The sequence below is a fragment of the Pristiophorus japonicus genome, chromosome 22 (genome assembly GCF_044704955.1).
Source record: "Pristiophorus japonicus isolate sPriJap1 chromosome 22, sPriJap1.hap1, whole genome shotgun sequence".
NCBI lineage: Eukaryota > Metazoa > Chordata > Chondrichthyes > Pristiophoridae > Pristiophorus > Pristiophorus japonicus.
The window spans coordinates 10,508,418-10,525,745 of NC_091998.1; the positions used below are offsets into that span (position 1 = coordinate 10,508,418).

Below are 17,328 nucleotides of genomic sequence, written 5' to 3' on the forward strand. Positions count from 1 at the left end.
GGGAGCACCTTCACCACACGGACTGCAGCGGCTCAAGAAGGCGCCTCACCACCACCTTCTCGAGGGGCGATTAGGGATGGGCAATAAATGCCGGCCTTGCCAGCGATGCCCACATCCCAGGAACGAATAAAAACAAAAACAGGTGTATGGTTGTATTTATTCGGCTGGTGTCGGTAAGGAAGAAAGACTTGCATTTATATAGCGCCGTTCACGACCTCAGTACATCCCAAAAGGCTTTCCTGCCAGAGCTCTAGGGGATAGGGGAGACTAGAACTAGAGGGTATAATCTTAGAATAAGGGGTCGCCCATTTAAAACAGAGATGAGGAGAAATTCCTTCTCTCTGAGGTTTGTAAATCTGTGGAATTCGCTGCCTCAGAGAGCTGTGGAAGCTGGGACATTGAATAAATTTAAGACAGAAATAGACAGTTTCTTAAACGATAGGGGGATAAGGGGTTATGGGGAGTGGGCAGGGAAGTGGAGCTGAGTCCATGATCAGATCAGCCATGATCGTATTAAATGGCGGAGCAGGCTCGAGGGGCCGTATGGCCTACTCCTGCTCCTATTTCTTATGTTCTTAAGTTCTAGGCAGCTGTCAATGTAACACCCCCCGCCCTCATCAGCCTCCACTGGTTCCCCACACAATGCAACGATGAGCGGTAGATGCTTTGGTGGGTAAGCTGCGTCAAGCTAGTGCTTTTCCTTACAACTGTTGTAACTCCAGCTTGCTGGAGGACATGCGTAGTAATGGAGGTGCTCATCCAACGCAGTGTGATGGTGGAAACAAGCTCACAGCTGCTTTATTGGTTGTGAAACCACTGGTACCTTGTGATGTGGGTCAGACTTGGGTGTCGACCCACATATATGTGGGATAAATTGCATATCCACATAATAAACAAAACCAGACAGTAAGTTGTGAAGGGTCATTGCACGGCTGTTATTTTAAGTGAGATGTTCCAGAGTCATCAGGCTTGATGCCTGAATGCATTGCCATCAGTGTTGGAACGGAGGGAGAGAGGGTTGCACAGCAGGCCAGCGTTCGATGGATAGAGGGTGCAATTTGCAATACACCAACTTGCATTTAAATAGCGCCTTTAACGCAGTCAAACGTCCCCAGGCGCTTCACAGGAGCGTTATCGTACAAAGTTTGTCGCTGAGCTGGATAAAGAGATATTAGGACAGGGGCTTGGTTATAGAGGTAGGTTTTAAGAAGCGTCCTGAAGGAGGAAAGAGAGGTAGAAAGGAAGGGAGGTTTAGGCAGGGAGTTCCAGAGCTTGGGGCCTAGGCAACAGAAGGTACGGCCACCAATGGTGAAGTGAAGGAGATTTGGGATGCTCAAGAGGCCAGAGTTAGAGGAGCGCAGGGATCTCGGGGGTTTGTGGGGCTGGAGGAGATTAGGGATAGGGAGGGGCGAGGACCACGGAGGCATTCGAGAACGAGGATGTGAATTTTGAAGTCGAGGCGCGGCCGGACCGGGAGCCGGTGTCGGTCAGTGAGCACGGGGGTGACGGGTGAGCGGGACTTGGCGCGAGTTAGGCCACGGGGTAGCCGAGTCTTGGATCTCAGCTTTACAGAGGGTGGAAGGAAGGGGGTTGGCCAGGATGAGGTTGCAGACGGCTGGAGACCCGAGGCTGTGCCGGGGTTCGAGAGCGGGGGCGAGAGCAGGCGGGCGAGCGGGGAGCGTGGCTGGTGGAGGTCAGGAGGAGTTCGTGTAGGGTGGGGACAGGCAGCCCGGTAAAGGCGAACCCAAAATCACGGACAGAAGTAGACGGAGAACAATCATTTTGACAGAAACCAGTGACAGCATGGCTGTTCATTCCTGAAGTTATCTGGTGCGGTTCACCTCTTCCAGTTGGCTGAGGGAGAGGCGGTGGCTCATCTCCAACAACAAACATGCATCACCACTTAATGTTTGGACAGTGCTCTTCTTTCCATACCACATGCAAACAATGCTTAAATGTTTTTCAAAGCCCTTAATGGGATCAGTCAACCAGCTTCCCATATTTTCGGGCTGGAACAAAGCTCATTTCATACAGTTTCGCCATCACAGAGATGTCTTTATGTCGGGAAGAATTGTGCATTGTCGACGCAAACCAGCTCCCTTTGGCAGTGCCCAATTAATCGCACACAAGCCTGCTTTCAATTGGCCTTCCTTCTTTTTGTTTCTGCAGCGAGAGTCTTGCAAAGCTGTTTGCTTTGCAACAGGAGAGAAATCTGACCTATTCATGGAAGGGATTTGGAGTGAGTCTGTTTAAATATTAACTCGGGCGTAAAACTTCAGTGGAGCATGTGCACTCCCGGAAACGGACAAAAGACATCATCTCACTAGCCTGGCTCAAAGGGGGGAAATTAAAACTCCATTCATAGCATAATCCAGCTGAATATTTGAATCAACACTGAGCCGAGCCGAGCCCTTTCCAGATCGGAGCAACGCAGTTTCTCGGGCAGCATTACTTTTAATTTTTTTTTTTTTTTTTTTAACACCCTCAATAGCATTTGACGGTGAGTCAGGTGGTGGTGGACAGGTCTGGCCACATGCCTGCCAAACCTTGCCACTGAACTCGCGCCGATCTCCGTCACGGCTGAAGGCGACTGGCAAAAGAACCAGAGGCGACGCAAGGGAAAACTACTTTTTTCCAAGCAACGAGCGGTTAGGATTTGGAATGCACTGCCTGATAGGGTGGTGGAGTCAGATTCAATAACAGCCTTCAAAGGGGGAACTGGATAAATATTTGGAGAAAAAAAATCCCAGGGATTCCGGGAAAGACCAAGGGAAGGGGTGGGAGGGAACGAGTGGGACTAACTGGATTGCTCTTCGAAATCGAAAGAGGTGGCACAGATTCGATGGGCCGAATGGCCTCCTTCTGCGCTATTCTCCACTGCAGTGCTGAGGGAGGGCTGCACTGTCGGAGGTTCCGTCTTTCGGATGAGATGTTAAACTGAGGCCCCGTCTGCTCCCTCAGGTGGACGTAAAAGATCCCAGGGCACTATTTTAAAGAAGAGCAGGGGGAGTTATCCCCGGTGTCTTGGCCAATATTTATCCCTCAATCAACATCACTGAAACGGATTATCCGGTAATTATCACATTGCTGTTTGCGGGAGCTTGCTGTGCGCAAATTGGTTGGTGCGTTTCCCACATTACAACAGCGACTACACTCCACAAGTACTTCATTGGCTGCAAAGCGCTATGGGACGTCCGGTGGTCGTGAAAGGTGCTATATGAACGCAAGTCTTTTTTTTTCTTTAATAGAGGGCAATTTATTGATCGTTCGTTCCAGGGTTGACCAATACGCAATCTGCTCCAGCAGAGACACGCTCTACTCTACATCGAACCGGCATGATCAATATTCTTACTTCTAACCCTAAAACCTTTCCAATAAGGTCACACGGCAGACTGGGAGCGTATGTCAACACTGCCAAGGTTACCGGGAAGAATCAGCTATTGGCTCTCATTAGTGAAGGCTTCGGCCTTGCTTGATGTAGGGAAGCTGTTTGACCCTTCACCTCTACAGCTTAATTGAAGGTAAAGGCCTATGCGGGGAGGGGGGGCCGGGGGGAGGAGTACGTGGTCACTGTCCTGCGGTAATTTGAATTGACATATCGAAGTAGCACGATACTAGAAAGCAAAATTACTAGACCTTTTTTTGATGGTGGTGGCAGTGCTTTGCATTGAAAATATTTCCTTTGTAGTGGGCTGGTCCTTTAACTACAACCTATAATCATTTTGAAAAAGTTATTGGAGTAGTCTGAACAGTGAAATCAATCTCTTTTATTACATCAGCATTACTGGCACGTGCTAAGGCTCTCGTCTATCAGATTGGAAAGATTCCATTGCACTTCTTGAAGAGGAGTGAGGAGTTCTTCCAAGATCCTGGAATACCGCGTGGAGTTTTGGTTTCCATATTTACAAAAGGATATACTTGCTTTGGAGGCAGTTCAGAGAAGGTTCACGAGGTTGATTCCGGGGATAAAGGGGTTGACTTATGAGGAAAGGTTGAGTAGGTTGGGCCTCTACTCATTGGAGTTCAGAAGAATGAGAGGTGATCTTATCAAAACGTATATGATGATGAGGGGGCCTGACAAGGTGGATGCAGAGAGGATGTTTCCACTGATGGGGGAGACTAGAACTAGAGGGCATGATCTTAGAATAAGGGGCCGCCCATTTAAAACTGAGATGAGGAGAAATTTCTTCTCTCAGAGGGTTGTAAATCTGTGAATTTGCTGCCTCAGAGAGCTGTGGAAGCTGGGACATTGAATATATTTAAGTCAGAAATAGACAGTTTCTTAAACGATAAGGGATAAGGGGTTATGGGGAGCGGGCGGGGAAGTGGAGCTGAGTCCATGACCGGATCAGCCATGATCGTATTAAATGGCGGAGCAGGCTCGAGGGGCTGTATGGCCTACTCCTGCTCCTATTTCTTATGTTCTTATGTTCTTATCCTGGCCAGACGATGTCACTATTGAGTCTGCTTCCGCCGCCCTTTCATGCAGCGCGTTCCTGATCACAACAACTCGTTGTGTAAAAGCAATTCCCCTCAGCTCCCCTCCGATTCTTTTGACAATGATCTTAAATCTACGTCCTCTGATTACCGACACCCCCCCCCCACCAATCGAAATCATGATTTGCTCCAGAGATCCCTCGACAGTGCAAGATGTCCCATCAAGATGAAACACACCCCATATGCTGGGGCCATTAGATTACAACATGGTTTTGTACGCTTCCAACCAACAGTACGAAAAGCAAGCTTGTATATTTTGCCAAGATGCAAAGGATGATTTCAACCTCTGGCGGCAGGGGAAAGAGACGATAACAGATACCAACCCTCCCCGATTTTCCTGGGCATTGACCTCAAAGGAATATCGGTGATCCATTAGTTTGACCGGTCTGAGATTTTAAAAAAGGACTTGCATTTATATAGCACCTTTCACAACCACCGGACATCCCAAAGCGCTTTACAGCCAATGAAGTACTTTTGGAGTGTAGTCACTGATGTAATGTGGGAAACACAGCAGCCAATTTGCACACAGCAAGCTCCCACAAACAGCAATGTGATAATGACCAGATAATCTGTTTTACTGATGTTGATTGAGGGATAAATATTGGCCAGGACACCGGGGATAACTCCCCTGCTCTTCTATGAAATAGTGCCATGTGATCTTTTACGCCCACCTGAGAGAGCAGACGGGGCCTCGGTTTAACGTCTCATCTGAAAGACTGCACCTCCGACAGTGCAGCACTCCCTCAGCACTGCACTGGGAGTGTCATCCGAGATTTTTATGCTCAAGTCTCTTGACTCCTTCTGGCTCAGGTGAGAATGCTACCAATGTGCCAACAGCTGACACTCCATGAGTTTTCCTTGCAACAAAGCCGGGTAAATTCCCAGTGACTTCTGGATAAAACCTGTGTGCCATGGGGAGCGCTAAATATCACGCATCGCGTTGGTTTGTGGGGTATGGGCATACAAAAATGGCGGACAGGAAAAGACCCACTGATCCAGCTAGACTGTGCCATATAGCTGCGATGCCTTGTGTATCACGATACAGACCCCCACCTCATCCACAAAATCTCCTGGGAGAGGTGAAAAACGAGATTTAAAAACCCAGGCCCATTCGGGGGTACGAAATCTGGAAAGTTCCTCTGCAACCTGAGGATTCAAAATGGCGGCCATAGTTACCAACAGCAGAGCATCCATAAACTCTGCTTATATTATTTTTCCTTTTTTTTTTTAAAAACACCCCCTTTTTTTCCCTCTTTCCCACGGCAGCTGGTGATAATTCCACCATTCACACCCTATCTAGACTCATCTTTTGTTTCTTAACTTCTGCCATTACCATCACATTTTAGCCCATATCATCCCTTTAGTCTCTCTAATCTCTCCTGCCTTCCACCCTGTCACAGACCTTCCCTTTTCTTCTTCCCTCCCCTCCCCCTTTCATTGCCCCCTGCACTTCCTTAACAATCTGTTACATAAGAACACAAGAAATAGGAGCAGGAGTAGGTCATAAGGCCCCTCGAACCTGCTCCGCCATTTAATAAGATCATGGCTGATCTGATCATGGACTCAGCTCCATTTCCCTGCTCACTCCCCTTATCTGGAGTGGAAGTAAGTCTTCCTCGATTCCGAGGGACCTATGATGACGAAGGGTCACAGACCCGAAACATTAACTCGGTTTCTCTCTCCACAGATGTTGCCTGACCCGCTGAGTACTTCCAGCATTTTCTGTTTTTATTTCAGCTTCCAGCGTCCGCGGTATTTTGCTTTTGTAACTCCCAAGTCTTTGACTGTCTGTGAAAGGCTTTGGATTGTGACTGACAGACACGGTTGGGCCCTCTTATAAATGCAAGTTTCTTCTAACTGAAAAAACACCACCAATTATATAAGATTGCAAAATAGCACATCTGCCCTCTAATTACATCAGTGTGTATTCGCAATCCTCCAGGCATCCTGAATTTCCTGCGTTCGCTGACAGCATAAGCCTTGACAGCTCGAGCGGCTCGACTTCCTAGAAACAAGCCCCATTCACTTCTCGGAACGATCCCAGACTCTTTCCCAGCCCAAAGTTGCCGCAGACGGCTCGGCTTAAGGGCGAGTTTGAAGAGCCATAAAACTGAGGAGTTAGCAGTCCAGCTGGAGCCCTGTTGAGAAAAAGGTGGTGGCCTGCAAAGGACTAACTAAAGTCAGATGGACAGCATGCCATGACAGATGCTGCAACATCCAAGCCAGGAGACAGGAGCATTTCATTTACGAGCCGGTTCCATCTTTTGTACCGTTCACCTCTTGCATCAACGAGTGATTGTAAATCAAAAATCTTCCCAATTACATAAGGTGCAGCCCATCTATAAATCACACTGGCACATCAAAGGACAAGGACGGTGAAATGCAGCCAACTAAGCTGCAATTTGAACCGTGTTTTTGTGTTTCATTTAGCAACGGCATTTCCTGATTTGACTGTAGGGCCCCGCGGGGACCAGTGATGTTGCAAATCACATCCGGCGTCTGTGCTGTGCTAGCCGATTGCCAAGGGAATGGCGGTTTTGCATTAACACTTGGCTTCAACGTGTCCGGGTTCGGATCGGAGAGGAAAAAAACAGAGCTCCTCTTCAATTTGAATAATGGCTTTAGGCCCTATTGGGCGGCAGTTCAATCTGTTGCTGCCTCTTGGCTGCGCCCCGGAGAGGCGGTAATGGTGGCGGAAATCATTTGCGGGCGGCTGGCCAGCTTCCAGCGCCCCCTCTCCCCCCCCGTCCGCCGGGATATTCGATGCTGGTTTTGCCGGGGGCACGGAGCAGTACCGCCTGGAGCAGCAACGCCCCCTGGTTGCGACACCATTTTGAAATTTGTTTTCTGGGAGACCCTTAGCGCCCTGTAGCGCCCCCTAGTGGGACAGCATGGGAACTAGGAACAGGAGTAGGCCATCTAGCCCCTCGAGCCTGCTCTGCCATTCAACAAGATCATGGCTGATCTGGTCGTGGACTCAGTTCCACTTACCCGCTCGCTCCCCGTAACCCTTAATTCCCTTATTGGTTAAAAACCTATCTATCTGTGACTTGAATACATTCAATGAGCTAGCCTCAACTGCTTCCTTGGGCAGAGAATTCCACAGATTCACAACCCTCTGGGAGAAGAAATTCCTTCTCAACTCGGTTTTAAATTGGCTCCCCTGTATTTTGAGGCTGTGCCCCCTAGTTCTAGTCTCCCCGACCAGTGGAAACAACCTCTCCGCCTCTATCTTGTCTATCCCTTTCATTATTTAAAATGTTTCTATAAGATCACACCTCATCCTTTTGAACTCCCAACGAGTAAAGACCCAGTCTACTCAATCTATCATCATAAGGTAACCCCCTCATCTCCGGAATCAGCCTAGTGAATCGTCTCTGTACCCCCTCCAAAGCCAGTATATCCTTCCTTAAGTAAGGTGGCCAAAACTGCACGCAGTACTCCAGGTGCGGCCTCACCAATACCCTATATAGTTGCAGCAGGACCTCCCTGCTTTTGTACTCCATCCCTCTCGCAATGAAGGCCAACATTCCATTCGCCTGTACCGGCCGGGGTGAGGTAAGGAATGCCAACCTGAGGTAAGTCTGATTGTTTTTTATTTTTGCGATTTATGTTGAATGTCTTTGGTGGTTTTTTTTGCCGATTTTATTTTTCCCCCAGGGCGCTCCAAGGCTGGCTCGGGATTTTCAGTTGCTCAGCTGGCCAAGCGCACCAAGAGCGGTGTGCAACGCCTCCCTCAGCGCTCCGCCTCACACTCGGGGCCCAGCCGATGGATTTTGCGTGTGCACCATTTCCTGTCGCAAACTTTACCGCCTCGTCGCCATGTCTCCCGACAAAACCTCCAACCAGAAGTCCAGATCTTTTATGTCTTTTGCCTACACACTGAACCCGGTCACCAGGAATTTCCAAAGTTACTGAGGTGACACTAAAAAAATAAATGGCAGCATACCCATCTGAAATTTCAGAAGAGTTGCCCAGTTCTAGAAAGGTGCTGAACATCATTATCATAGGCAGTCCCTCGGAATCGAGGAAGACTTGCTTCCACTCTTAGCATGAGTTCTTTAGTGGCTGTACAGTCCAATATGGTGCTGACAAATGAATTGGTGAAAACCCTCCCAAGATTCCTGAAGTGGAGATGGCACGAATATCAAAACACTGAACGATCAGCGTTTCCGCCAGTGTGGCTCGGTTGCCGGTGCTGCTGCCACTGAGTCAGAAGATTGTGGGTTCAAGACCTATTCCACGATCTCGGCCGAGATGTATGGGCAGCATTGAGGGAGCACCGCACTGCCAGAAATGCCATCCTTCAGGTGAGACGTTAGCCTCAGGTCACATCTGCCCAGGTGGATGTTCAGAATCCCCATCGCACCTTTGTAACAGTGAGTTCTATGAACACAAGAAATAGGAGCAGGAGTAGACCATTCGGCCCCTCGAGCCAGCTCCGCCATTCAATAAGATCACGGCTGATCTTCGACCTCAACTTCACTTTCCCGCCCGCTCCCCACAACCCTGGATTCCCCTAGAGTCGATAAATCTATCGATCTCAGTTTTCAACATACTCAACAACTGGGCATCCACAGCCCTCCTCATCTCAGTCTGAAAAAAGGCCAATATCCCAGTTCTCCCAGTGACTTGGCCAACATTCCCCCACCTCAACCAACACCATCAAAGAACAGATTCATTGTTTGTTCCGTCGCACTGTTGCTTGTGGGATTTGTCTCCACTTCACAGAACTTTGAAACTCTTCTGAGAGATGTGATAAAACCACAACATGAATGAAACTTTTTTTTAAAAAAAGGAAAGATTTAGCGCAAAAATATCTGTTTCTATAACAAACTATCCTTTCAGTGTGGTGTCTTAGTGTTTGTACCGGGTTTAATATATGCGCCTGTGAGTATGCTCACAGGTTTGTAGAGCTGTTGCTCTGCAGTCTGGAGGAGTCCGTGTTCCACGTCTATGTTGAGTGTGTCAGGTTGCAGCATCTATTCCATTACTTGAAGGGGCTGTTCCACAAATTCTGGCCACACTTCAGTCCCACGCTCCTGATCTTTGGGCACCCTGTGCGCGGAGGGGAGCGGACAGATCGGAGGGCCTCCTCATAAGACTGCTCCTGGGTCTGGCCAAGGTGGCCATTAACCGGTCCAGGCAGCGAGTGGGTCGTTCAGGCCGACTGCCTGCCTCTCGTCCACGGTCACATCAGAGCCAGGGTGTCCCTGCAGATGGAGCACACGGTGTCCACCGGTACGCTCGCGGCCTTCCGCGAGAGGTGGGCACCGGAGGGACTGGAGTGCATCATCACCCCCGGCAACCAAATTTTAATTTGACCGTAGTTGTTCAAAAGTTGTATTTGTTAATTTGTCGCTTTTAACGCCCCTTTAACAAGGGGGCACTTGATTTATAGTTTACTTGAAAATAGTTGCAGAGCTGTTGCATTGGGAGTGGCTTAGCCAGTCACGTGATGTTCACAAGACTCAATAAAACCCCGGCCAGTTGGGTTCGGGGGATCCACGATGAGGCAGGTGGTTGTGAGCCCGGTGGATGAACTGGTAATGTGCAGTGTGATTGTTAAACCTTTTGTTAATAAACCAACTCGTTCTTAATAGCAATGTGTTGCTGTGAATTCTTAAGCAAAGAACCCATGAAGCAAATACATTACACCGGGTGGAATATAAATAAAATTGACTCGTGGCATCCGGCCATAAGTGGATGGATACGCAAAGGTACAAACGTTTCCAGTTCTGATTGAATGCACACATCTAATTGCATTAGGTTAGAATCATTGCTTAATGTTAGGACCAGATTCTACTCTCAGAAATTGCTGGATCGTTCCTGCAGCAGTTGGGAAGACTGCCCTGTCGGAATCAATGGCAAATTGCACATCAAATTTGGCAGAATCCCGTACTGCAATATTTTATTTTAATATCAGAGGAAAGAACAAATTCTCCAACCGCGGCCAAGAGAAACGATGGAGATTTATGGAGACAGATGGAGCATGGAAAATTACAGGGGGCTCACTGGTAAGGGTATGTTATGCTAACCAGTGTCAGCTGTGGCTCAGTGGGCAGCACACTCGCCTCTGAGTCAGAAGGTTGTGGGTTCAAGTCCCACTCCAGAGACTGGAGCACAAAAATCCAGGCTGACACTCCCAGTGCAGTACTGAGGGAGTGCTGCACTGTCGGAGGTGCCGTCTTTCGGACAAGACGTTAGGTGGACGTAAAAGATCCTATGACACTATTTCGAAGCAGAGCAGGGGATTTCTCCCCGGTGTCCTGGCCAATACCTATCCCTCAATCAACATCACTAAAACGGATTACCTGGATGATTATCACATTGATGTTTGTGGGAGCTTGCTGTGCACGAATTGGCTGCCATGTTTCCCACATTACAATAGTGACTACACTCCAAAAGTAGCTGTAACGTGCTTTCGGCGCATTATAAATTTCTGGCAACACCACCTGTGGCATTGCTCAGGGTAAGTTGGATGACAAAGCTGCCTTATAATAACGGCAACATTATCGCATGTCACGGGCCGTGTATTATTCTGCTGCTAAGGTGCAACTGTCTTGAACATGGCCTGCCCTCTAAAACGACCAAAAGTCTGATTGCTGTGAACATTCAGAGACCATTTACAGGTTAGTTGCTGTGTTTTGTTTCAATTCATTCACGGAATGTGGGCGTCGCCGGCCTTTATTGCCCATCCCCAATTGCCCGAGAGAAAGTGGCGGTGAGCCGCCTTCTACAACTAGGTGGCTCGCTCGGCTATTTCAGGGGGCAGTTAAGAGTCACCACATTGCTGTGAGCCTGGAGTCACATAGAGGCCAGACCGGGTAAGGGCGGCAGATTTCCTTCCCAAAAGACATTAGTGAACCAGATGGGGTTTTATGACAATCTGGTAGTTTCATGGTCAACGCCGGGGCACTCAAAGACCCAGCTAAGAGAGCCCTATACAGCCAGCGCCTCACTGTTAACCTGGTGACCCTCAATGACCCTGAGATGCAGAATGCCCACAGCGCTTGGCCTGCCCTCCAGGCCACCATAACCAGTGCCTGTGAAGAGGCGCTCGGTCACTCAACCAGGAAACACCAGGACTGGTTTGATGAGAATGACCAGGAGATCCAAGAGCTAATAAATCGCAAACGCAGGGCATTTCTGAACTTAAAACAACAACCCAACTCGGGAGCAGCAAAGCAACTTCACAGACGGCTTACGGTTGAGGTCCAACAAAAAACCCGCGACCTAAAGAATAGATGGTGGGTGGAGAAAGCACAGGTCACCATTACTGATACTGTTGCTAAGGGAAGTTTGCAGATTGCCTAATGCTTGTAAATGTCTGGCACCAGGTCAATCTGCAAACAATTCATCTCTAACTGACACGAATTGCATGAAATTATTGTTTTCTTCCGTCTTAAAAAAACATACTTTTACACTTTGGAGTGACGGGCACTCTCAAAATGTTATTATTGACTCATGATAGAGTGGATACAGAGAGTGTTTCCACTTGTGGGGAAGAGCATAACTAGAGGCCATCAATATTGGATAATCACCAAGAAATCCAACAGGGAATTCAGAAGAAACTTCTTTACCCAGAGAGCGGTGAGAATGTGGAACTCGCTGCCACAGGGAGTGGTTGAGGCAAATAGTATCGATGCATTTAAGGGGAGGCTGGACAAGCGTATGAGGGAGAAGGGAATAGAGGGTTATGCTGATAGAGTTAGATGAGGAAAGACGGGAGGAGGCTCGAGTGGAGCATAAACGCCGGCACGGACTGGTTGGGCCGAATGGCCTGTTTCTGTGCCGTATATCCCGTGTAATCATGGCTTTTCCATTGCATTGCTTACAGCAACTGGTTTGATGCTCTATATAAGGACAATAAAATTGTTATGCTCTACAATGCATCATTCTTCTATGTTGCAGCTATGTGTCCGTCTATGACCACAAAGGACAATTGGTAAGTGAACAGAGTTTTGAGTCAATCAATTTAATTGTTGTTTGATCGGGGAACTTTGCAGATAGGAATGTGTGCGTCAGTTTTAGGCTGCGGATTTTACGATAATTTTGCATCTGTCATGTCTGCTCCCTGTTGCTAAGGTGCAGCAATTTCTCACGCTTTCCCTCCCAACTCGCTCACCACATATTCACTCACTCGATTGATTCCCGGGGTGAGAGGGCTGTCCTATGAGGAGAGATTGAGCAGAATGGGCCTGTATTCTCTGGAGTTTAGAAGAATGAGAAGCGATCTTATTAAAACGTGTTAAATACTTCGAGGGCTTGACAGGGTAGATGCCGAGAGGTCGAGTCCCCCTGGTTGAGGAGTCTAGAACCGGGGGGGGGCGGTCACAGTCTCAGAATAAGGGGTCGGCCATTTAGGACTGAAATGAGGGGGAATTTCTTCACTTGAGGGGGGTGGTGAATCTTTGGAATTCTCACCCCCATTTGTGCTGTGCATAATCAGCCATTTAATATATTCCAGATTTAGACTGTTAAGATTTTTGGGCACAAAGCGAATCAAGAGCTATGGGGATCGGGCGGGAAAGTGGAGTTGAGGTAGAAGATCAGCCATGATCTTCTTGAATGGTGGAGCAGGCTCAAGGGGCCGTATGGCCGATTCCTGCTTCTCACATTCGTAAAAGTACAGGTTGAACCTGTGCCGAATGAGGGATTTTGCCGGATGAGCGGAGGTCATCGGCCCGGGGGGGGGGGGGAGGGGGGGTGGAAGATAGTCCAAGGTCGACGACCCGAGCGGGTTCTCGACCCCCAAGAGGGAGCACTGTGGGGAGGTAGCAGCCGGCCTGAGGACTGTGGCGGCAGGAGTCCCAGCAGGGCAACGAGGAGGAGGCAGCCGATAACCCTGACATCGAGGAGAAAGATTATATTGCTGAGGACCCTGCACAATTTTTTTTTAAAAATGTATGTTCTGAGAACGGGGAAGGAAGGATTTTGACGGTCACGTTCTGCGCATGTGCGTCAGCCGGCAGCCGGAAATGGTGCCGGACGAGGGGTGGTGCCGGATGAGGGGTGGTGCCGGACGAGGGAGGTTCAACCTGTATTCACAAAGAGCAATTTATGAGATCCAGAACACAGGGTGCTTTAAACTGCCCTCATGTACACTCTTCCTCGACCAATACAGCATTTGTAACCGGGCACAACCAACTGGAGGAGAGCACGAGACTTCAAATCCCTTACTCAACCTGTTTATTCTCAAATCCACCTTACCGCACAAATCTCCCACTCCACCGTGCACGGCTGCTATGCGATGCATGCTGGTGAATTGTCTGCAGTGAGATAGCGATGGAACTTTATTTCTGTCAGGACTGGGAGTGGGCCCACTGCATTATGCCAGCACTGCACACTACGACAATTAATGGTGACAGGATACTTCTCACAACGTATCGCTCCCATTGCCTGAACAAAGAGCCAAGAGAACCGGACCTGTGGTGCTTATTTGGGAGGGCTGCATTGCTTTAGATTATCTTCACAAGAGACTATGGCCGAGCTTCTGTGTCAGCTGTGGCTCAGTGGGTAGCATCCTCACCTCTGAGTCAGGAGGTGGGAGGTTCAAAGCACAAAATAAATCCAGGCCGACTCTCCCAGTGCAGTGCTGAGGGAGTGCCACACTGTCGGAGGTGCCGTCTTTCGAATGAGACGTTAAACCGAGGCCCCGTCTGCCCTCTCAGGTGGACGTAAAAGATCCCATGGCACTATTTCGAAGAAGAGCAGGGGAGTTATCCCCGGTGTCCTGGGGCCAATATTTAGCCCTTGATCAACGTAACAAAAAACAGATTATCTGATCATTATCATTTGCTGTTTGTGGGAGCTTGCTGTGCGCAAATTGGCTGCTGCGTTTCCCACATTACAACAGTGGCTGCACTCCAAAGGTACTTCATTGGCTGCAAAGTGCTTTGAGACGTCTGGTGTTCGTGAAAGGCGCTATATAAATGTAAGTCTTTCTTTCTGTGGGGAGGGTGTCGTTAATAGGGATTTCAGCCAAACTTCACCCCTACCTGTGACTGACGGGTTTAATCCATTGTGACCTTTGCACACGAAGGGAATCATGGGATATGGAGATCGGGTGGGAAAGTGGAGTTGAGGTAGAAGATCAGCCATGATCTTATTGAATGGCGGAGCAGGCTTGAGGGGCTATATGGCCCACTCCTGCTCCTATTTCTCATGTTCTTAAAATATTCGCGAAGCGCGATTTCCGAGATCCACAATGCAGAGCGCCAGTGCATAAATCACAGCGGGACAGCCAACGGTGTGGAAGTGACCAGGTGCCATTGTTAGCCCGTTCTCGCTGTACCTCAGAGTGGAAATGCACTGTGCCATATTCCTATAATAATCAGGTTATCATTCTGCCAAATAGTTAAGCCTGTCTGGCCTCCCACATTCTACTCTACATAAACTAGAGGTGATCCAAAACTCGGCTTCCCGTGTCCTAACTCGCACCAAGTCCCGCTCACCCATCACCCCACTGTGCTCACTGACCTACATTGGCTTCCAGTTAAGCGACACCTCGATTTCAAAATTCTCATCCTTATTTTCAAATCCCTTCATGGCCTCGCCCCTCCCTATCTCTGTAATCTCCTCCAGCCCCACAACACTCCAGAGATGTCTGTGCCGCTCTAATTCTGCCCTCCTGAGCATCCCTGATTATAATCGCTCAACCATCGGTGGCCATGCCTTCTGGTGCCTAGGCCCCAAGCTCTGGAACTCCCTGCCTAAACCTCTCCGCCTCTCTTCATCTCCTTCAAGACGCTCCTTAAAACCTACCTCTTTGACCAAGCCTTTGGTCACCTGCGCTAATTTCTACTTATGCTGCTCGGTGGTCACATTTTTATCGCAAAACACTCCTGTGAAGCGCCTTGGGACATTTCACTACGTTAAAGGCGCTATATAAATACAAGTTGCTGTTGCTTTAAATCTCACTTACCGGATTAAGCAGCACGGTAAGAAAGAGCTCTCCACCCCGAATACTTTTGTCCAACTCCTTGGACCCTCCTGGATATTCATTATAAAAGATAGTATGTGTGAACAGCCCACAGGTTTGGCGTGGCAGAACCTGCATGATATGGAGAGAGAGAGAGAGAGAGAGAGAGAGAGAGAGGGAGAGAGATTGTCAACGTAATCAATTTAAATCCTTTTCTGTATACAGAAATTTGTTCCGGCAGATTGTCCATTGCACAAGTCAGCATTAAACTTATAACACATTTTCATTAATGGAATCCACTGACTTGAAACAGTTTTAAGTGCTTGGGCATGTTATGGAATTACAGATGGCTGGAATACAGCTAACTTAATTCTTAACTGCTTTCAGCTTCACTCCACATGAACACCAAACGAGATCACAAACCTGCCCATGCACTAACATGAGAGTTTATTGGAAGCAATTTTGAAATCTTCCATCAGCGTGAATGGCTCCCGAAACGCTGGCAGCATTATCCGTGAGCGGCACAAAAGGGAAGATATTAAAGGGCTGGATTTTCCAGTCTTCTGCGTTCCAGGTTTCCCCCCGAAGAGCGGCCACAATGGCGGCAGTGAGGGCTTCTGCACCTTGCAGTGATCCTCGGGTCCGCACTATCTCTGTACCATTCACCTTTCCCCCAGTTAATAATTAGGGTAGTTGAAAGCCACGACTATTACTGCCCGAGAGTTTTTGCACTTCTCAGACCAAACTCGTCAGGAAGCACTTCTTCACCACAAAGGGTAGTGGAAATCTGGAATTCTCAGCCCCTGTTGAGGCTGGGGGTCAATTGGAATTTACAAGACTGCGATTGCTAGATCTTTGTTACTCAAGAGTATTAAGGCTAACGGAAACAAGGCGGGTAAATGGAGGTGAGATACAGGTCGGCCATGGTCTAATGAGTGCAGGAACAAGCTCAAGGGGCTCCGAATGTTCCCAGCCCTCATCCATTTTCTGTTTAGTGGCCAACGTGTTGGGAGAGTTTTCAGGGATAGTTCGGGGTGTTTTATCTGCTGGCTCAGTGGGCAGCACCCTCGCCTCTGAATCAGAAGGCTGTGGGTTCAAGTCCCACTTCAGGAGATTCAATCACGTAATCCAGGCTGACACTCCAGTGCAGTGCCGAGGGAGTGTGGGACTGCCGGTGATGCAGTCTTTCATATGAGGCGTTAAACCGAGGCCACGTCTGCAATGTTCCCCGTAATTTTATTTTCCGCGTGCGGTCCCTTTAACTGGACCATTCAAATTTTCGCGCAATCGCGGTTATGTCCATATAAAAGCCGGTGAGCGGCCTGCGCAGACCTCCAGGTCACTGACCGGCCGTGCAGCTTAACGGGAACGGTGCTCGTCTGCTCTCTCAGGTGGACACAAACGATCCCATGGCACTATTTCGAAGAACAGCAGGGGAGTTATCCCCGGTGTCCTGGGGCCAATATTTATCTCTCAATCAACATCACCAAAAAAAACACAGATCATCTGGTTGTTATCACATCGCTTTTTGTGGGAGCTTGCTGTGCGCAAATTGGCTGCCGCACTTCTCACATTAAAGGTAAGACAGACTTGCATTTATATAGCGTCTTTCACAACCACCGGACGTCCCAAAGCGCTTTACAGCCAATGAAGTACTTCTTGAAGTGTAGTCACTGTTGTAATGTTGGAAACGCGGCAGCCAATTTGCGCACAGCAAGCTCCCACAAACAGTGACTGCACTTCAGAAAGACTTCGTTGGCTGCAAAGTGCTTTAGGACATCCTGATGTCGCTGACATGAACGCAAGTCTTTCTTTGATTTCTTTCCTGGTCTGTGCAGTATCAGCGGGTACAACTGCAACCTGAACCACTGGACGAAACTGGGTTTTATGACCAAAAAAAAACGCAT

At 48.6% G+C, this 17,328-nt stretch overlaps 1 protein-coding gene across 1 annotated transcript in view; it reads right to left on the bottom strand.

Moving 5' to 3' along the window:
- The window catches only part of ndst2a (N-deacetylase/N-sulfotransferase (heparan glucosaminyl) 2a), a 124,823-nt gene that overhangs the window by 40,494 nt on the left and 67,001 nt on the right, over positions 1–17,328 (bottom strand). Inside the window, exon 5 of the mRNA XM_070865614.1 lies at positions 15,425–15,553. Within this exon, the coding sequence (XP_070721715.1) occupies positions 15,425–15,553 (129 nt within the window). The remainder of the gene's footprint in view (positions 1–15,424; positions 15,554–17,328) is intronic.